Source organism: Bidens hawaiensis, unplaced genomic scaffold (genome assembly GCF_021521415.1).
Source record: "Bidens hawaiensis isolate Kalapana, Puna unplaced genomic scaffold, B.hawaiensis_p1.1 tig00025572_1, whole genome shotgun sequence".
Classification (NCBI taxonomy): domain Eukaryota; kingdom Viridiplantae; phylum Streptophyta; class Magnoliopsida; order Asterales; family Asteraceae; genus Bidens; species Bidens hawaiensis.
In genome coordinates this window covers 270,336-288,138 of record NW_027494084.1, presented here as the reverse complement: position 1 = coordinate 288,138, position 17,803 = coordinate 270,336, and the positions used below count along the sequence as shown (strand labels likewise).

The 17,803-nt window shown below is 35.4% G+C and overlaps 1 protein-coding gene across 1 annotated transcript; it reads left to right on the top strand.

Moving 5' to 3' along the window:
* The first annotated feature begins 4,922 nt into the window (after positions 1-4,922).
* On the top strand, positions 4,923-17,378 carry LOC143571774 (protein CHROMATIN REMODELING 19-like). Its single transcript, XM_077057111.1, has 12 exons — positions 4,923-5,382; positions 5,457-5,577; positions 10,299-10,339; positions 10,418-10,668; positions 10,736-10,916; positions 10,999-11,184; positions 11,267-11,413; positions 11,496-11,653; positions 15,301-15,376; positions 15,794-15,930; positions 16,017-16,235; positions 17,055-17,378. The coding sequence occupies exons 1-12, from the start codon at positions 4,936-4,938 to the stop codon at positions 17,215-17,217; spliced, it is 2,127 nt and encodes a 708-aa protein (XP_076913226.1). The 5' UTR covers positions 4,923-4,935; the 3' UTR covers positions 17,218-17,378.
* The last annotated feature ends 425 nt before the right edge of the window (positions 17,379-17,803 follow it).

Sequence of the window (17,803 nt, the reverse complement as noted above, 5' to 3'; positions counted from 1 at the left end):
CGGTGTTTGCTAACCTGATTCGAGTTGAGCTTAAGTTTGTAATTGTGATTTAAGTTTTTTTAACTTGATTATTCCTAAGCCACGATGGGCCAAGACCTAAGTTATGTCTCGAGAGGTAATTAGGTAAATAAAATATTTTATGAGTCAGCTTATTCACCAGCATGTGTTGTTGACGTATTTTTAAACTGTTTTATAGGGCACAATGAACAGGTGCTTGGGGAATCGAAGTGGTCACTAAGCGATCTGACGGCTCAGATCATTTTGTTAAATATTAAACATAAATGGTGGTTTTCTTTAAACAATAAATCTTTGTAAACATTAACGGGTATATTATAATCCTGTGTTTTAATGATATGTAAATATTAATATTTTAATCCACACAAATATTTCCGCAATTAAACCGTAACTCTGATCTATTTACAAAAACGGTACCAACTTTGGGTCACACGCCTAGGCTAAAGATAGGGTGTGACACTCTGAGTTCTTATTTCACATGTTTGTATATCTACAGGTCATATAACACAAAACCAAGCATTCAACATCAATCAACAATTCTGATTACTTAGGGTTTTGGTTAGGGTTTCAAACCAAACTTTTTAAACCGTAAAAACATGATATAACCATTCTAATCCGTGTTTGTGGCCAAGAAACTATATGGTTTTGATTTGTAATCATCTTTAAGACCAAAACATGTTTTTAGGTGACTTTTAAGGGTTTTATATGGTTACACATGATTATCTTTAATCAAAGCATGATTTTATGATTATAACATATAATAAACAAGATTAAAACATGCTAATTTGACCCATACCTTAATCATTTCTGCTGGAAAAGTTCAAGAACATAGCTGCTATTTTTTGTTGTTTGGTTGGAAATGTGAGAATGGATAAAAGAAAGAAGATATTTTAAGCAAAATATCAAAATAGGGGGTTTCCCCACATTAGCAGCCGCCAAAGAGAGGGCCCCTTTAGGCCTCTCCTTTAGCCCCACTTGTCTCATTTTGCGTGCCCAAATTTCGATCTTGGTTCCAAGTTTAGTTCAGGTTTGATTTTTCGCGAGAAAAATAGTTCGAGTTTGATAAAGAGCGCGAAAACGATTGTTTTTCAGCCAATTTTTGTAAAATAAGAAAAATATACTGACTCATTGTAAAAGTCTAAAATATTTTCAGGGATTAATTAAACATCTTATGTAGGTGTTCTATAAGTATTTTTCGGCTTGACTGATGATACAATGTTTTTTTTGTATTAACAATCACGTTCAAGTTCATAGCATATAGTTAAACGAAATGTTTTTCATTTAAATGGTTTTGTGCGTATTGGGGTCTTAATATCAATATGTTAGTCCCTATAATGTATATATAAGTATATCACTTATATATAACCCACCAGTATACATACGGGTGATAATCAGTATCGTTCGGTTACTCGTTTAATCGTTATAAATGAACCGATTAATCGTTTACTCGCTACGTAGTAAATAAGGTGTACTTCGTTTTGTCACGAATGTCACAAGATATATATATATATATATATATATATATATATATATATATATAAACCATCTAAAACAAAAGAATTGGGCCAAGTATAAGTTAATTTTATTTATTTTATGTAAAAAGTTATAAAACTTATAAAAAATTAGGTACCAAATATAATTAGTGAAACTGAAGGAGAGTGTTAAGTGTTAAAAGACCCAAACTTAATTATATATATAGGGGTAAGTTTAGAAGAAAACTCAAAAAAAGTGAGGAAAACTGGGTAACTTTCATTTACATGTAAAAAAAAATAATATAAAGCTCACTTTCACATTTAAAAAATTAGTTTTAGTATAAACTTTTTTGGGATTTTTGTTTGTAATACATGCTGAAGATATTCCAATAAAAAAATAAATTGTAAAAAAAATTTTTTGACGTTTTTTAACTGAAAATAAAATAAAAAAATTGAAAACGACTTCTACATGCGTTTATATGTAAAAGCTCTAAAAGATTATGTAAAAATGTGCTAAAAATGTGTGTTTTTACATGATTATTAATTATTTTAGTATATTTTACATGTAAAATGAAGAGTTCCTAATTCCCCGTTTTTTAAGTTTCCTTGTGAATCTGTCCCTAAAAGTTAACACGCTCTCGTAATTTAATATTCATCATTTGTACAACTATATAAAACAGAATGTATAATTTTTAATGCAACAAAACATACATGTATATAAAACAAAGAACAGTAAAAAGAAACTAATAAAAAGAAACTGCTAAAAGAGGACTAGTTTCTCAAAGTGTTTGAGCTTTCATGTTTTTGCATTCATAATTTATTCCAATGTATATGTGTTTTCTTGTAATTTTTTTGCTTTATGTATATATCGATTTTATTTTGTATAAAATGCAGTATAATTATAATACAAAACTTCAAAAAATAAATTGTTTATATGTTATGTACGTATAATATGAAACCTAGAGAATTTATTGTTGGTAGCGTATTTTAATGCGTAAGATAAGAAATCGCTAAAGTTTTATAGATCAAAACTGACCCGCCTGCTCATATCGGAATTTGGTGGCTCCAGCAAGTTTTATGACATGTCATAACGGTTCAGTTGTCGCACCTCTAACCGAAGTCAACCACTATTGAAGCTGACGCCTTTTACTTTTCCATTTCCTTTTTGTAAATTTGGTAATACTTTGTCCAACAATACAGAGACAATCTAAAAATGAGCCAGCGTTAGAATGAAGTATATATCAAATCATCATGACAGAAAATAAAGTTTTCGCTGCAATGTGTGGTCGTAATACTGGTTAACCTACAATCTCATCAACCGTACCTATCTTCTTCAACATTCCACATTTCATTTGTTCATCACCATGGCTGCACATAAATAGGAAGTAACCCTAAAATTTCGTCCAATTAAAAGCAAGAACTTGTTCCTGGCACAAGTCCCAAGCACATCTCCACTTCCAACAACCTCTAATGGCTAATTGTTTGCCGCGAGCCGGCTCACGCAAGGCCATTTGCGGCTCCCATCGCGCCACAGCGTTGTGATGTAAGGCATCTACATGGCCACACCACCCACGTTCGCGACTCCATTTGCGAGCCACAACACCCAGCCTAAGAATACAAATGTAAACTAACAACTAAACATATATACTTGGTGATAAATCAAGTGTATTATTAGATGTACATATGTTCCATAACAAACTCATATTTTTGGAGTTTTTGAACTAAAATAACATTATTTTATTTTCTATAATACTTTCATTTATATAACCACTGCTTACCTTAGCATCGGGTTAGACTTAATATAGTCGGGCGTCACATAAACATTTTGAAATTCTCAAAACCCAGGCTTTCAAACCATTATCGGGCTGGAAACCAAAAATAACCTACTGTTGTTATTGATCATATCGAGGACACGAGACGGCCTAAGACTACGACTTAACATATGTATTAATGTGTATATTCATATTAATATGACTACTTATGCATTTATTAAGTTTAAACATGTGTAAATAAACAAACATAAACATACGCTCATGAGTATAAATGAATGAACAAAAATGTGTTTATGTTTGTTCATTCAGGTAAACAATAACTAAATCCTTGGTAACTTCTTGAACTTTTTTTTTGTCTCGTGATTGTGTTTATAATGAGCATGTATAGATACTTTTATTATGTGGAGATGAAATTGTTTAGGCTAGTTGCAGCAAGACTTAAAATGTAAGACACAATGGCAAAACTTGTCCTTTATGTTTGCACGTTTTTTTCAATTGTTGTCCTTTAACAAACTTAATGACAAAGAACATCCTTTAAGTTTCAAATCCCTATCATGTTACATCCTTTGTCACTAACAGAGTTAATTTTTTTGTTTAATCTCATCATTTGCAAGACACATGAGGGTAGTTTAGTAATTTTATAATTTATTTAATCATTAAAACTAAAAATAATAAAAATATATAAAGTTCTACCTTTCTCTCTCTTTCTCTTCTTTCGATCTGCTACTTTCTACCTGCAATTACATCTTCAAAATGAGCAAATCCCCAAAATCAAACCACACAATTCATGTATTAATCCAAAATCCCCCCAAATCAAAACCTTAAAACCAAAATCAACTCAATCTTTCTCTTACTCTATGTCTTATAGAGTCAAGAAACCATCACCGGCCATCACCACATACCACCACCGGCCACCAACAAGTCTGTGTAGGTAAGGGTTTGGGGATTATCTTCAACCCCTTTTGTTTTCTCTATTTCATATCTTCTTCCAAAATTATCAATTTTCGGAAACCCTATAGCCCAAAACTCGATTGAGACTTGCACAAGCATTCCCCTCTAACCAAGTACCATTTCGAGAATTCTCTCAAATCGTTACCTGCCACCGCCACCGTCGCTGCACTGAAGAAGTCCGGCGACGCCAATGTAAGTGTGTTGAGCTGTAATCATTCCGGTTCTTGGTCTGGTATGATGTGGTGACGGAGGTTTTGAAGGTGGCGTCGGTTGTTTAGTTGATGATCGGATGGTGGTGGCTTTGTGGAGTAGAGAGAGAAAGAAGAGAGGGGTGGACGGTGGTGGTTTGGAGAGGAAGGAGATGTCTTTTTATTTGTTATATTTCTAGTTATTAAATAAAAATGTAAAATTACTAAACTACCCTCATATGCCTTGCACATGATCAGATCTAACAACAAAAATGAACTCTGTTAGTGACAAATGATATAACGTGATAGGAATTTGAAACATAAAAGATGTTTTTTGTTATTAAGTTTGACAAGCATAAGCAACAAGAGTTTTAACCAAGACACACTCGTTGAACACCGCAACGTTGCTACTTATTACTACTTTTTCTTGATTACTACTGCCCGGGCGGACGAAAGATCTGGTGACGTTTTTCCTTCCTTCCGTCCGTGAAGGCAACGCCATTTCCGTACAAACCTATTCTTCTTCTTCTTCTTCAGATGAAGCGAGGGTTTGAGTCAATCGAAATATCCGACGACGAATGGTCAAACCACCAGTTTGACTCCTCTCGATTACTCCCCAAACCCCAACAACCACCACCAATCGAGTCATTCGCTTTCAAAACATCCACTTCCAACTATTCATCCGACTCCTCTGTTGAAATCATCAAGCCTGAGGTTCTCGAGGACTATGACTTCACTGAGCCTTCGTCCACCACAGTGGCTACCCGTGGACGGAGGTTTGTCATCGACGATGACGTCATTCATTTCAACGCTCAGGATGATGAACAAGTGAGTGATGATGATGTTGTTGGAAAAGCCTTGCAGAAATGTGCTAAGATATCGGCTGAGCTACGCAGTGAGCTCTATGGATCGTCTGCTGTTACTCTAATGTCTGATGATCGTTATGCCGAAGTTGATGCTTCCACCGTTAGAGTCGTCACTCATGTTAGTTTGTTTGTTTTTATATTATTTGTAATTTAGGTTTTATACTAATTATTATTGTAATTTGGTGTTGTTAGGATGATATATGTCAAGCATGTGGAGCTGGTGGTGATTCAGGATTCCAACCGCTTTTGAAACCATACCAGCTTGTTGGAGTCAATTTTCTCATGCTTTTGTACCGGAAGAAAGTTGCAGGAGGTAACCTCACCTCCTCTTCATCTTTTGTGTCTTATGGAGCAAATTTCTTCTATTTGCACAAATATATTGCCTGCCGTAGTTAGATATGTATTTGACAAGGTTTAGTTTGTTTGGATTATCATGAACCAAAATGATGTGTTCAAAGGAATCACATCTACATGCGTATGTCATCAGTGTTGTAATAGTCAGATTCCAAGGCCGACTATTCGGTCCTCAGACCTCTACCTTGGAGACTTTCTTCAAGGGAGGCGGTCAAAAGTCAGACTAGTGAGGCTAGGATTCTCCAAAAGTTGGTCAAAAGTCGGCTACGCTGCCTTTTTATGTGAATTATGCATGTTTTAACATATATATAATATCCAAAAATTCAATCAATCAATCAATCATACCCAGTGGAATCCCACCAATAGCAAAGCTATAAGTAGGGTCTGGGGAGGGTAGGATGTAGGCACACCGTACCTCTATCCAATGGGATAGAGAGGTGGCTTCCAGAGAGACCCTCTACTCTTAAAACATGTATGAGGTGATATAAGAGGAAATCAAAGTTCAACAATAATATAATTAGACGTAGTACAAATAATAATACTAATACATACATAGATAAGAATATATAATATAAGAAAAGAAAATAACATAATGGTGTGTGACCCAAAAAATAAGGTAAAGAGAAGCCTCTAAGGCGTTCATTTCTCCCTAAAAATCCTTAACTTTAATTCGACGTCTCCAAGAATTCCTATCCTCAACCATGTCCTCGGAGTGATTTGTAATGTTTTCTACAAATCTAACAGGATTTGTTGTCTGTTTTCTCTTCACATGTCCAAACCATTTCAATCTCCACTCTCTTATCTTTTCGGATATGTTAGCTACCCCTAATCTCTCCCGAAACATACCATTTCTTATTTAGTCTAACATTGTGTGCCCACACATCCAGCGTAGCATTCTCATCTCTGCTCCCTCCATCTTCCGCCTTTGTGTCTTCTTGATAGCCCAACAATCTGTTCCATATAACATTGTAGGTCTTATTGCGACCCTATAAAATTTTCCTTTATTTTAGTTGGGAATCTCTTATCGCACAATATACCTGTGGTTGCTCTCCATCTACATCATCCTATCTGAACTCGATGGGCCACATCATTATCTAATTCCCCATCGCACTGGACAAATGATCCTAGGTACTTGAACTTCGTTACCTGCGGGACCGTTTGCCCTTCAATGGTGATCTGGACGTCCTCATTGCCATTTACCTCACCAAAATCACAGTGGAGGTACTCCGTGTTAGTGCGACTAATTCTTAAACCTTTTGTCTCTAAGGTTGGTCGCCACTTCTCTAGCCTCATGTTTAGATCTTGTTTTCTCTCAGCAACTAACACAATATCGTCTGCGAACATCATGCACCACAGGAGCGTCTTCTGAATCGACTTTGACAACTCATCCAAGACTACTGCAAAAAGAAACAGACTCAACGCTGACCCCTATTGCTCTTAAATTGAGTTGCTTCCCCCTTTTTCTTTTCCCTCACCCTACTCTTTCATTTCTGCTTAAGATTCCCCGGTTTGGGGGATTAATTGATTGGATACCCGAGACCCATAATCTTTCCTAGGAATAGCTTCTACGACGATAGATAGGGGTCAGGTACCTCCATGGGGAAAAAATCAGTATCCCCTACGGGCGCACGGACACTTGTTGCACTCCTGGTATACATATCCATAATTATCTCTATATATTTCCTCGGGACCCCTCTACCCTCCAGACACTCCTAAAGCACTTGGCGTGGCACACTGTCGTACGCCTTTTCTAGGTCAATAAACACCATATGAAGGTCGCGCTTCTTCTTCCTATACTTTTCCATCAATCTTCTTATAATGTGTATTGCCTCTGTGGTGGACCACCCCAGCATGAAGCCAAATTGGTTCACCGTAACCTGGGTTTCCCGTTCAAGTCTAACCTCAATCACTCTTTCCCATAGCTTCATAGTGTGGCTTAGTAGTTTGATTCCTCGGTAGTTGCCACAACATTGGGCGTCTCCTTTGGTCTTATAGATAGGGACTTCGACACTGCTTCTCCACTGGTCTGGCATCTTTCCAGATTTGAGGATAATATTGATCAGTAGTTAACCACATGACTCTTTCTTCTCCCAGGCACTTTCACACCTCGATGGGTATGTTGTCTGAGCCAACCGCCTTAGCCCTTCCCATCCTCCTAAGTGCATTTTACATCTCTTCCCGTGTGATTCGTCGGTTGTAGCAGTTATTCGGTTGTTGTCGTTGAAAGGTTATGTTGTCATAATCTCGTTGGAAGATTTTCTTCCTTCAAATTTCCCCATCGAATTCTAGGTGTACATCAGTACATTTCCTCTCTTGAACAGTCAGCTTATATCTGAAGCCTATATCTGCCACCAGTAGTTGATGTTGAGCCACAACCGTCTCCCCAGGTATGACTTTGCAGTCGTTTCACCAATATCGGTCTCCTTGCCTCATCAAAAGGTAGTCAATTTGCGTGTTGCGCCCGCCACTACTAAAAGTAATCAAATGTGAATCTGCTTTCTTAAAATACGAATTTATAATACCTAGGTCGTGGGCCACTGCAAACTCAACAAGATTTGTGCTGGTCTCATTCCTATCACCAAAACCGAAGCCCCCATGTACGGCTTGAAAACTATCGTTAGCCTTACCAATGTGTCAATTAAAATCACCTCCTATACAGATCTTCTCGCTCCTAGGTATGCCCCCTACCACTGCGTTTAGGCAATCACAAAATTCTCTCTTTTCCTGATCCCCTAAGTCTACCCGAGGCGCGTAGGCGCAAACTACTGCCCTACTTCTTCTCCTAGTACTAATCTCAACACCATAATCCTGTCATGTCTTATCACCTCCATTAGTTTTCTTTATATTTACCATGTCCGAGTACTCCCTGAGTACTACGGGTACTCTCAACTCCCCAATTGGCTGTCTAGGGTCCGCCTAGCGACTTTTGCTATCTTGTATGTTATTGTGTTTATCTACACAATTTATGGACAAGTATCTGAGGCTGTACGTAAGGGCACAAAAATCAGTAACTGGTGTTGGTTTTGAAAGCATTCAGATAAGAATGATTATAATCCATAAGTTTCAAGGCCTGCAAGATGTTCTATTCAATCTTGCGTTTTGTATTCAACAACTTTTAAGATTTGATTAAGGTAGGTTATGATTTAGTTCATAAACTTTAGCTGGATGGTAATGAATCCCAACATCCATCGTGTGTAGGAGAGCCTTCATGTTAGTCGGTAGAACGAGGAGCATGGGACATGCTTTTATGTATATAGTTAACAAAATTCTATGCACTCTAGTTGAAGTGGTGGAAATCTGTGGACCCTTTTCTCGGTATGCTGTATGCCACCTCATTGCAGAATTTGCTTGTTGTGCCCTTTAAGGTTGTCAAGTATCTTGTATGTTCACATGAACTATATATTTTAAGTATACATGAAGTTTCTTTTATTAGATGAGGAATGCCAGTTTGTGAAGTTTCTATTCGATTGGTTAGGTGCAGTACAATGAACCTACTCTGACTGAGTTATTAGACATTGCAGCCGAGTTGATCAACCGTTAGTTGTTCTCGGTCTCATGTCGTGTTTTATGTCAGCATATAATGAGTGAAAACTTATAGATTTGTCTATATATAATGTATGATCTTTCTTTTATTTGTTTCATTTACCTACTGTTGGCTGTTAATATGTTTTTCTTTCTACTTTTATTGCTAGCTATGAAAGTTGCATAACTAATAAAGAAAGACTAGTATTTTACTGTCCATGACAAATGCAGTATTTGACTTCACACATTGTTGAATAGAAGTTTTTGATTTACAAACAATATTTTATAAGTAGACCAAAGTCAACAAACTGAGGACCAGGGCCAACCTTACCAACATATTACTAATTTACTATAAGTAATTAAGTATATTTGGAAAAGCATGTTTCCAGTAATGGACAACCTATGTGTTTTTTAAATATGGGATCACATATATCAAATGCGCTAGGCGCACTCAAGGCTTGTAGGCCTTGCCTGGGGTCTAGGTGCAAGGCGCCAAAAAAGCGAGGGCCTGAGTAAAAAAGAGCGCACTTAATTAAAAAAAATTAAAAGTATATTATGTATATGAAAAATAATACTAATCTTCAAATACAGTAAACAAAAGCTATTATATAACATTTAACATCATCTAATTAGTACCAAAAGTTCTAAGATAGTCAAGGTCAAATGTAATTCTAAAACTTGAATAACAAAATGTTCAATGTAATTCCTTTGATCTCTCCTAGATCTAAGTTTCAATAGCACTCCTTGTGTTTCTTTTGCATAGCTTTTATCATCTCATGTTCTTGTCATAGAAAATGCCGAAGTGCTCGCCTAGGAACTAGAAGCGCACTTATGGAGCCTCGCCTGAAAAATGAGCCTAGGAGCAAGAAACGAGGGCTTTTAATAACTATGGGATGAGTAATCAAAAACATGTTTTTTATTTAATTTTAATTTTGTTTCGTCTCATGAATCTAGTATACACATCCTCCTAGTTCTGGTGTCATCATGTTTCTTTTTCACAACAAGTACTCTTATTACAACATTTTATAGGAATGTGTTAATGCATCATGAATTCATGATGCTTTTATTCTAAAACATTCAGTTGTATATCACTTTCCAGACCATTGTTTTTAAAGGCAAGTTAGCATAACCTTTTTGTTTCTTGATTTTATTCTGCAGCAATATTGGCTGATGAGATGGGACTTGGTAAGACTATTCAGGTACGTTCGTGTGGAGTTTTGTTTATGAAAGCCAAAATAATCTGCTTTAGACTTAGTGTTGTTTTGATCTTTAATTAGGCAATAACATACCTTACCCTGCTGAACCACCTGGAAGATGATCCGGGACCTCATTTGATTGTTTGTCCCGCTTCTGTTTTGGAAAACTGGGAACGAGAACTTAAAAAATGGTGCCCTTCATTTACAGTTCTTCAATACCATGGAGCTGCCAGATCAGCTCATTCTAAACACTTAAACTCTCTATCCAAAAGTAGAATGCCACCACCATTTAATGTCATCCTCGTATGTTACTCACTTTTTGAACGACACAGGTTAGCAGTGTACTCATTTATTTCTGGTCTAAACCTTTTGTTTTTGTTTCTAAGTTTCTGTTTACAGCGCACAACAGAAAGATGATCGCAAAGTCCTGAAACGTTGGAAATGGAGTTGTGTTTTGATGGATGAGGCTCATGCTTTAACGGACAAGAACAGTTACAGATGGAAAAACTTAATGTCGGTTGCAAGAAATGCTAACCAGCGTTTAATGCTTACAGGGACTCCATTACAAAATGATCTACATGTATGCTTTATTTTGACAGTTTTTACGTAAGATAATAACAAAGTTTAGTCTCTTGGTTTGTTGAATTATTGTTTAATTGCAGGAACTATGGTCATTGTTGGAGTTTATGATGCCTGATTTATTTGAAACGGAAGATGTTGATTTGAAAAAGCTGTTAAATGCAGAAGATACAGAGTTGATTAATCGGATGAAGTCAATCTTGGGACCATTTATTCTAAGACGCTTAAAATCAGACGTTATGCAACAATTAGTTGCAAAAGTTCAAAGGGTATGCTATGTTATTTATTATTCCTTTCCTTCATATAATAAAACCTTTAAAGTGTTTTTTTTTAAATAATGTTTTATGGAAGGTTGAATATGTTCACATGGAAACGGAACAAAGAAATGCTTATCAAGAAGCCATTCAGGACTACCGTGTAGCTGCAAGTGTTCGTATGGCCAAGTTTGCTAATCTTCCTCGCCTTCAGATTTCGAACTATTTTGTTCAGTTCAGAAAGGTTTCTACATCTGTGACTTATTTTCTGTAAAATTGTTATATTAATGTTAATACTTTTTGAAACTATGTAACTTTTTTGCCAGATTGCTAATCATCCATTACTGGTGAGGCGTATATACACAGATAAGGATGTTGTTCGGTTTGCTAAAATGTTGCATCCCAAAGGTGTGTTTGGTGATGAATGTACTTTGGACAGAGTAATTGAGGAGCTTAAGAGTTACAACGACTTTTCTATTCACCGGGTAATTATTTCACTTGCTTAATAGTTCTTTCTTTTTTTTGTTTCTCACCGATTTGTATTTCAGCTATGGCCTTTAGCTTTTATATTTTCTTATATTAGCAGCCCATCTGGTCTGGGTGCTAGCGCTACCTTTCTATAATTTTTCTACTTGTTTCATTGTAAACTTTTGTCTTTTACATCACCTAATCTCATATTCTTTTAGAGGTTTTTTTGCTATATAAGTTATGAAGGTAAAAGGGATAATCCGTTGATACCGTTATGAATACAATGTATAGATATAGTTTTAAAAACGCTAACAGACTTAGCTAAAGGGCCTGACGGCTAAATCTAATGTATATTTTAACACTCCCTCTCAATCTCTATCAAATGCTACACGCCTGTTACATTATTTAATACAACTGGGCTTTTTAACAAGACAGTTTTCATCCATGGTCCTGAGTATTCCAATCGCGACGGGTTTTGTGTTCTTTTATGAGTTGATCAAACATATACGTGTCAAAAGGTTGTTGGGACCACGTGGCGGGAATATGTGAGACCATGATTGAAATATGTGGTGTTAAAATGCTCAGTTGTAGCATTATTGATGCTGATGGTGTAGTGCATGAGTTTGTAGCCGGAGACACGGGATAACCACCCTGGGATTCATGGGATTATGGAAATGCTGGATGTAATAACCGAATGGGTGAAGATTGGTTATTCCCACGATACAAATATTATAATAATGTTATGATGTAGGGTGACATAAGGTGGGTTTATATATACTATCAAGTACCAAATTACAATACTATTCCCTATACTATATTACTATCATTAATATAACTAATGGTCTGATACTTGGTCAGAATGATCCCATCAATAAGTCTTTTCGGGACAAAGTGACAAATCAAATTCAATGTGCTTTGTCATTACATGGAGTACATGGTTAAGAGACAATATGTAAGGTAGCTTTATTGTTACATTTGAGCTTCGTTGGGGAAATCTTGTGAAACTTTAATTCATCGAAGCCAACGGTTTTGTATGTAGAGTGTTTAGGTGGGTGGTGTTGCCAGGTAAGAAGCAATGTCGAGTAGATCTGAAGAGTGAGCGAGAAGGTGGCCAGAAAAAAGTTATACGGTGACGTTTTGGTTCTTTGATATATAAGTGCACATTGTCTTATAGAATCGTCTTAATTAGTCTTAAATGAATTAAAGTTTTGCAAGAGTTCCCCAATGAAGCTCATATGTGACGATGAAGCTTTATATTGCCTCTAACCCAGTATTCCTTGAGGGTACAAAGCACATTGAAATTGATTTGTCACTTTGGCCAGGAAAAGTTTTATTGATTGTATCATTGTGACCGAGTTTGACAAGTCTAATGATCAACTAATGGATGTGTTTACAAAATTTCTTAAGAGGTCTCCAGGTTGAAATAAGTTGAATATCTATGTAACAAGCTTGGAGCATTTGATATATACTCTCTAGCTTCAGGGGGAGTGTTAGAATATATATCAGGTTTAGCTATCATGCCTAGCTAAGTCTCTAATACAAGTAATATCCTAGAAGTTATGGTGTTTTATTCTAAGTAAGCATTCAAGTTTGGTCAATTTCACAAAGCTCTAGACTGGCCATGTCGCATTAATTGCATGCTGATAAAAAAAAGGCCTTTTTAATAATGTAAACTGCAATTATCAAAAAAATTTATACCACTTTCTGTTCTCACGGTTTCATTTTCTTGCCATTTCGGTTCAAATAGCTAACACTTTTAGTATTATTCTGTTAAGTTAACGTAAATGACCAAAATATCCTCACTTATATAAAATTCCAACTAAACATATATAAAATCTGTTTCATTTTGCCAAACGCACACCAAACTACAGACATCATTGCCCCCCACCTGATTCAATTCAACCAAAGAGTTAATTCAACCAGAGACGCATCTTCATCTTTCCCAGTTCTGACCACCATCATACTTACGCCAGCGAATTTGTCTTCACCAATCGCTTGCTGGCTACCAAGTACCACATTACCACCACAGTTGGTTCTTCACGATCACTTGTTTGTAACATATCCAAAATCGCTACCACCATAACCTTAAATTCTACAAACACCGACACAACGTCACTTGTTCTGAAGCATCGTAATCGGAGACCCCAAAATTAGGGAAACTGTCTCCGGAATAAACCCAGTTTTGGGGAGGGGTATCTAAGTTAAATCGGTGAATTTAAGGCATGACCGGAAGAAAGGGGCGTCAAGATCTGAACCGGTGGCCGATTAACCGGTGTTCATTTGGCGATTCAGGAGAAATACAACAGAGAAGGGGCGGTTGATGCAGGTGACGTTGATGATTGATGCATGACTGGGGGTTGTGAGTGGTACCTGGTGATGAAGAGGATTAATATATATTATTTATGTAGTGCTTTATGATATAATATATAATATAATAACAGGGTTTAAAAATTAAAAGGACATAAATGCCCCTCGTTCAACAGAATATTACTAATGGTGTTAGCGATTTTGACCGAAATGGCAAGAAAATGAAACCATAAGGATGAAAGTGGAAAAAGATATGTTTTTGGACAGAATTGAGAAAACTGACCAAATGACAGGGACGATAATGACAGTTTACTCTTTTTAATAACATTCGTGAGTGTAGCAATCTTTTCTAGAATTAATTGTATGATTTTCTTTGGAGGCTTTTAAGAGTTCATTTTTTCTTTACTTTGTAAAAAGGTTTATAGCTTTTATTTTTCCTGTTTCATTAAAGATGGATGTAGAAGTTGGTATGCCCCTTGCAGCAATGCACATATTGCACCACATTGATATTGTCATAAGAAAGACTGACAAAAATACTTATGCTTACGTGGAAAGTTAATACTGTTTGGATCTGCTTTTTGAAACTAGTTTTTGATACTTGAATAAGTAATTATCGAATTTAAATCGTTGGATGATTGCATAGTCTGCTTTTATTTATTTGGTTACTTCCACTGGGGTCAAATTATCAGTTCCATATCAACTACAACAAAGCTGGTTACTGAAAGAGAAACTAAAATATCCTTTCGTATTGAATTCTTAGTAAGGAATAAGTTTGAGCTTGCCATGTTTAACTTAAGTGGGCTTGAGCTTGTCTCATCTATTATTTTATTTTTTGTGTTTGTATGTGTAATTGTTTATTTAGAATTTTTGTTATAGTATGGATAATTTAATTTTTTTTATTATTATTAAGTAGTAATAATGCCACTTGGTGGGAGGTCCCGGGCTCAACTCTTTGGCATGACGTTAGTTTAGGAAAAATGGTGTAATTAAGTAGTATAGTTTGTCGTTGAAAAAGAAAGTAAATATATAGGGGGTGTTTTCGGTGAGCTTTTAAAATTTGCTTATTTGATTTTTGAAAAGCAAAATCTGTTTGGTAAAGCTTTCATTTTAAAGCTTCAAATTGGAGCTTTTCAAAATTGCTATTGCTTTTCACAAAGCAAATACGCAATTCTTTAAAGCATAGCCAAACACCCTCATAATATCTATTTTGTAATTTGTAAATTATATTGATAATAACTTGTTTTGGTTCATGAAACTCGATGAAGCTTAGGCACTTGCTCGTTTATTATACAAGCTAGTTATTGTAGTTATTTTTCTTTGGGAGCACATCTTCATTTGTTGTTTTGTTATCTTACAAATGTTACTTTACTATGGTGATGGTCATTCAGAAAATCTTTCAGATGAGCATGTTCTGATGTCTGCAAAGTGCCGGGTATATGATAAGATATTTAAGCAAACTAATTATTTTCCTCTTAGGAAAATGAAAATTAAGTGTTTGGGATTGCTTATTTAAGTGAAAAAGGACTTTTTGTTAAAAGGACTTATTAACTTATGAATTTTTAAAAGAGGTTTTTAAAAAAAGGTTTGGATTAGCTTATGTGTTGGGGAAAACCAAAATAACCAAAAAGGACACTCTTTTTTAAAAGGAATGTAATGGGTTTTGAGAGTTAAGAGGGGTGTAATAGGTAAATCAAACCCATTAAAGTTACATATTTCTAACTTTTCAAAACCCTTTTATTTTGCTTTCTCCATAAGTCATAACCCTTACATAAACTTTTCAAAAAGTTTATAAGTTAAAAGTTGATGAAAATAAGGAATCCCAAACACCACCTAATTCAAATGTGTGCAGGCTTTGGCTGGTCTTCTCCCTACACTTGTGCATGGTGGGCATCGGGTTCTTATCTTTAGTCAATGGACTTCAATGCTTGACATCTTAGAGTGGGCTCTAGATGTAATTGGCGTTACTTACAGACGTCTTGATGGCAGGTATCTTGTTTTCTAATAATTTGCTTTAACTAAACAACTGAGATTATCATTGTAGTAATATAACTTTTATTATTTTCTTACGGCAGTACTCAGGTAACAGAAAGGCAAACAATTGTGGACACATTTAATAATGATACTTCTATAAATGCATGCTTGCTGTCAACAAGAGCTGGAGGACAGGGTCTGAATTTAACTGGAGCTGATACAGTCATCATACATGACATGGATTTTAACCCCCAAATTGACCGTCAAGCCGAAGACCGTTGTCATCGCATCGGTCAAACCAAACCTGTTACTATTTACAGGTTCATCTCTCTCTTCCTACCTTATATGTGACAAAACTTCCAGTCCAATCTTTTACTTAACTAGGGTGTCAGTTTCTGATACGAACACAAACGCTACACGAAATTCGCGGGTTTGGGTTTAGTTTAAATGGGTGTTGGTCCGTTTTCTGTCAAACTCATGAACATGTTTAGTTATGGCTGTGTCCAAGTCAACATGACGGGTTTGCGGGTTGACTTGTTTTCATTGTTATTTTTATTAAAATGTGCTTTATGTTTTAACTTAAAAGTCAAATTGGATTTTAATACTCCAAACTATAACTCTAATATCCTATATTGCCAGTTTGACCAATAACACTCACAACTTTCACTTTCATTGTCAAGGCATTTCCAGTAACATAATTATCATAGATTTACACTTGATTATACACGATTTCGCTCTCAATGATGATTAGGAACGAAATGAGGAAAATTACAAGCAAAATCGTGTGTAGATTGTAAATCTATGATGGTCAAGCTACGTAGATTGCACTTTTTAACTAAAGCAAAAGTAAAGAATGTTATTGGCAATATTGTCATTATGGATTATTAGTTGGGTTAATTAAAATCCTATTTTTCTAACTTGAACTAGTTTGGTATGGTATACTCTTTAAATATTATTATTTTATATACATTTGTGATTCTGGTGGTAAATTTGTTGTGCCAATATGCAAAAGAGTTAACAGAACATCGGTCTAAAAGGACCTGCGAAAACTTTTGTCATTATTATGTGTCGGGTTCATAAACTATAGTCGTTTATGCTATATGATATTAAAGCTCATATGCGATATATCGTTTTTCAAGGTTGGTAACAAAGGACACGGTTGATGAGAATGTGTACGAGATTGCAAAAAGGAAACTAGTACTTGATGCTGCTGTGCTGGAGTCGGGTGTCGAAGTCGAAAACGAAGGTGAATCATCGGACAAGACCATGGGAGAAATACTTTCAGCCTTGTTGTTGGGATGAATCCCAAACTACTTATCTTAGTTATTGGTTTTCTTCTTGATACCTTATCACATCAATTGATCATGTGAAAACCATAATGTGGAATTATATTATCATTTAGATCGGGGTTGATTTTATAAATTGCTTCAGTTTTGTTAGTAGAAAAACTTTACCACTCGTTTTTTTTTTCAGTTGATTAAAACTTGTTATTAAGAAAAGTTCCTTTAAATAATTCACTTTTATGTCTTTCATAAAGATTTAAATTAACATAAAGTATGATTAATAGATTTGACGTTATGAGGAAAGATCAAATAGAAAATGATTTTTTTTTGAGAATGGTAGGAATCAATTAGAAAATTATAATATAAATTAACAATTTAATAGAAAAAGGGCATTATGGTCACATATCAAAATCTCAATTCCTTTAATCTTGCATAGTATATGCTATCGGTTACCAAATTTCATTCCAAGATTTATTTGGCAATTGATTTTTTTAATCTAGTATTTAATATCACGATCTTCAATCTCTTATTCAAGATTGATTTATTTAATCTTGTACATATAAAATGTGATTTATTCCATGATATCAATTGCAATTCGACATTCA

What these genes read in the sequence shown, in the direction of transcription:
- LOC143571774 (XM_077057111.1), top strand. Translation starts at nt 4,936, where the DNA reads ATGAAGCGAGGGTTTGAGTCAATCGAAATATCCGACGACGAATGGTCA. An exon ending in ATTTTGTTCAGTTCAGAAAG is followed by an intron (nt 11,414 to 11,495) that starts GTTTCTACATCT and finishes CTTTTTTGCCAG; the next exon opens with ATTGCTAATCATCCATTACT. An exon ending in TACAGACGTCTTGATGGCAG is followed by an intron (nt 15,931 to 16,016) that starts GTATCTTGTTTT and finishes TTCTTACGGCAG; the next exon opens with TACTCAGGTAACAGAAAGGC.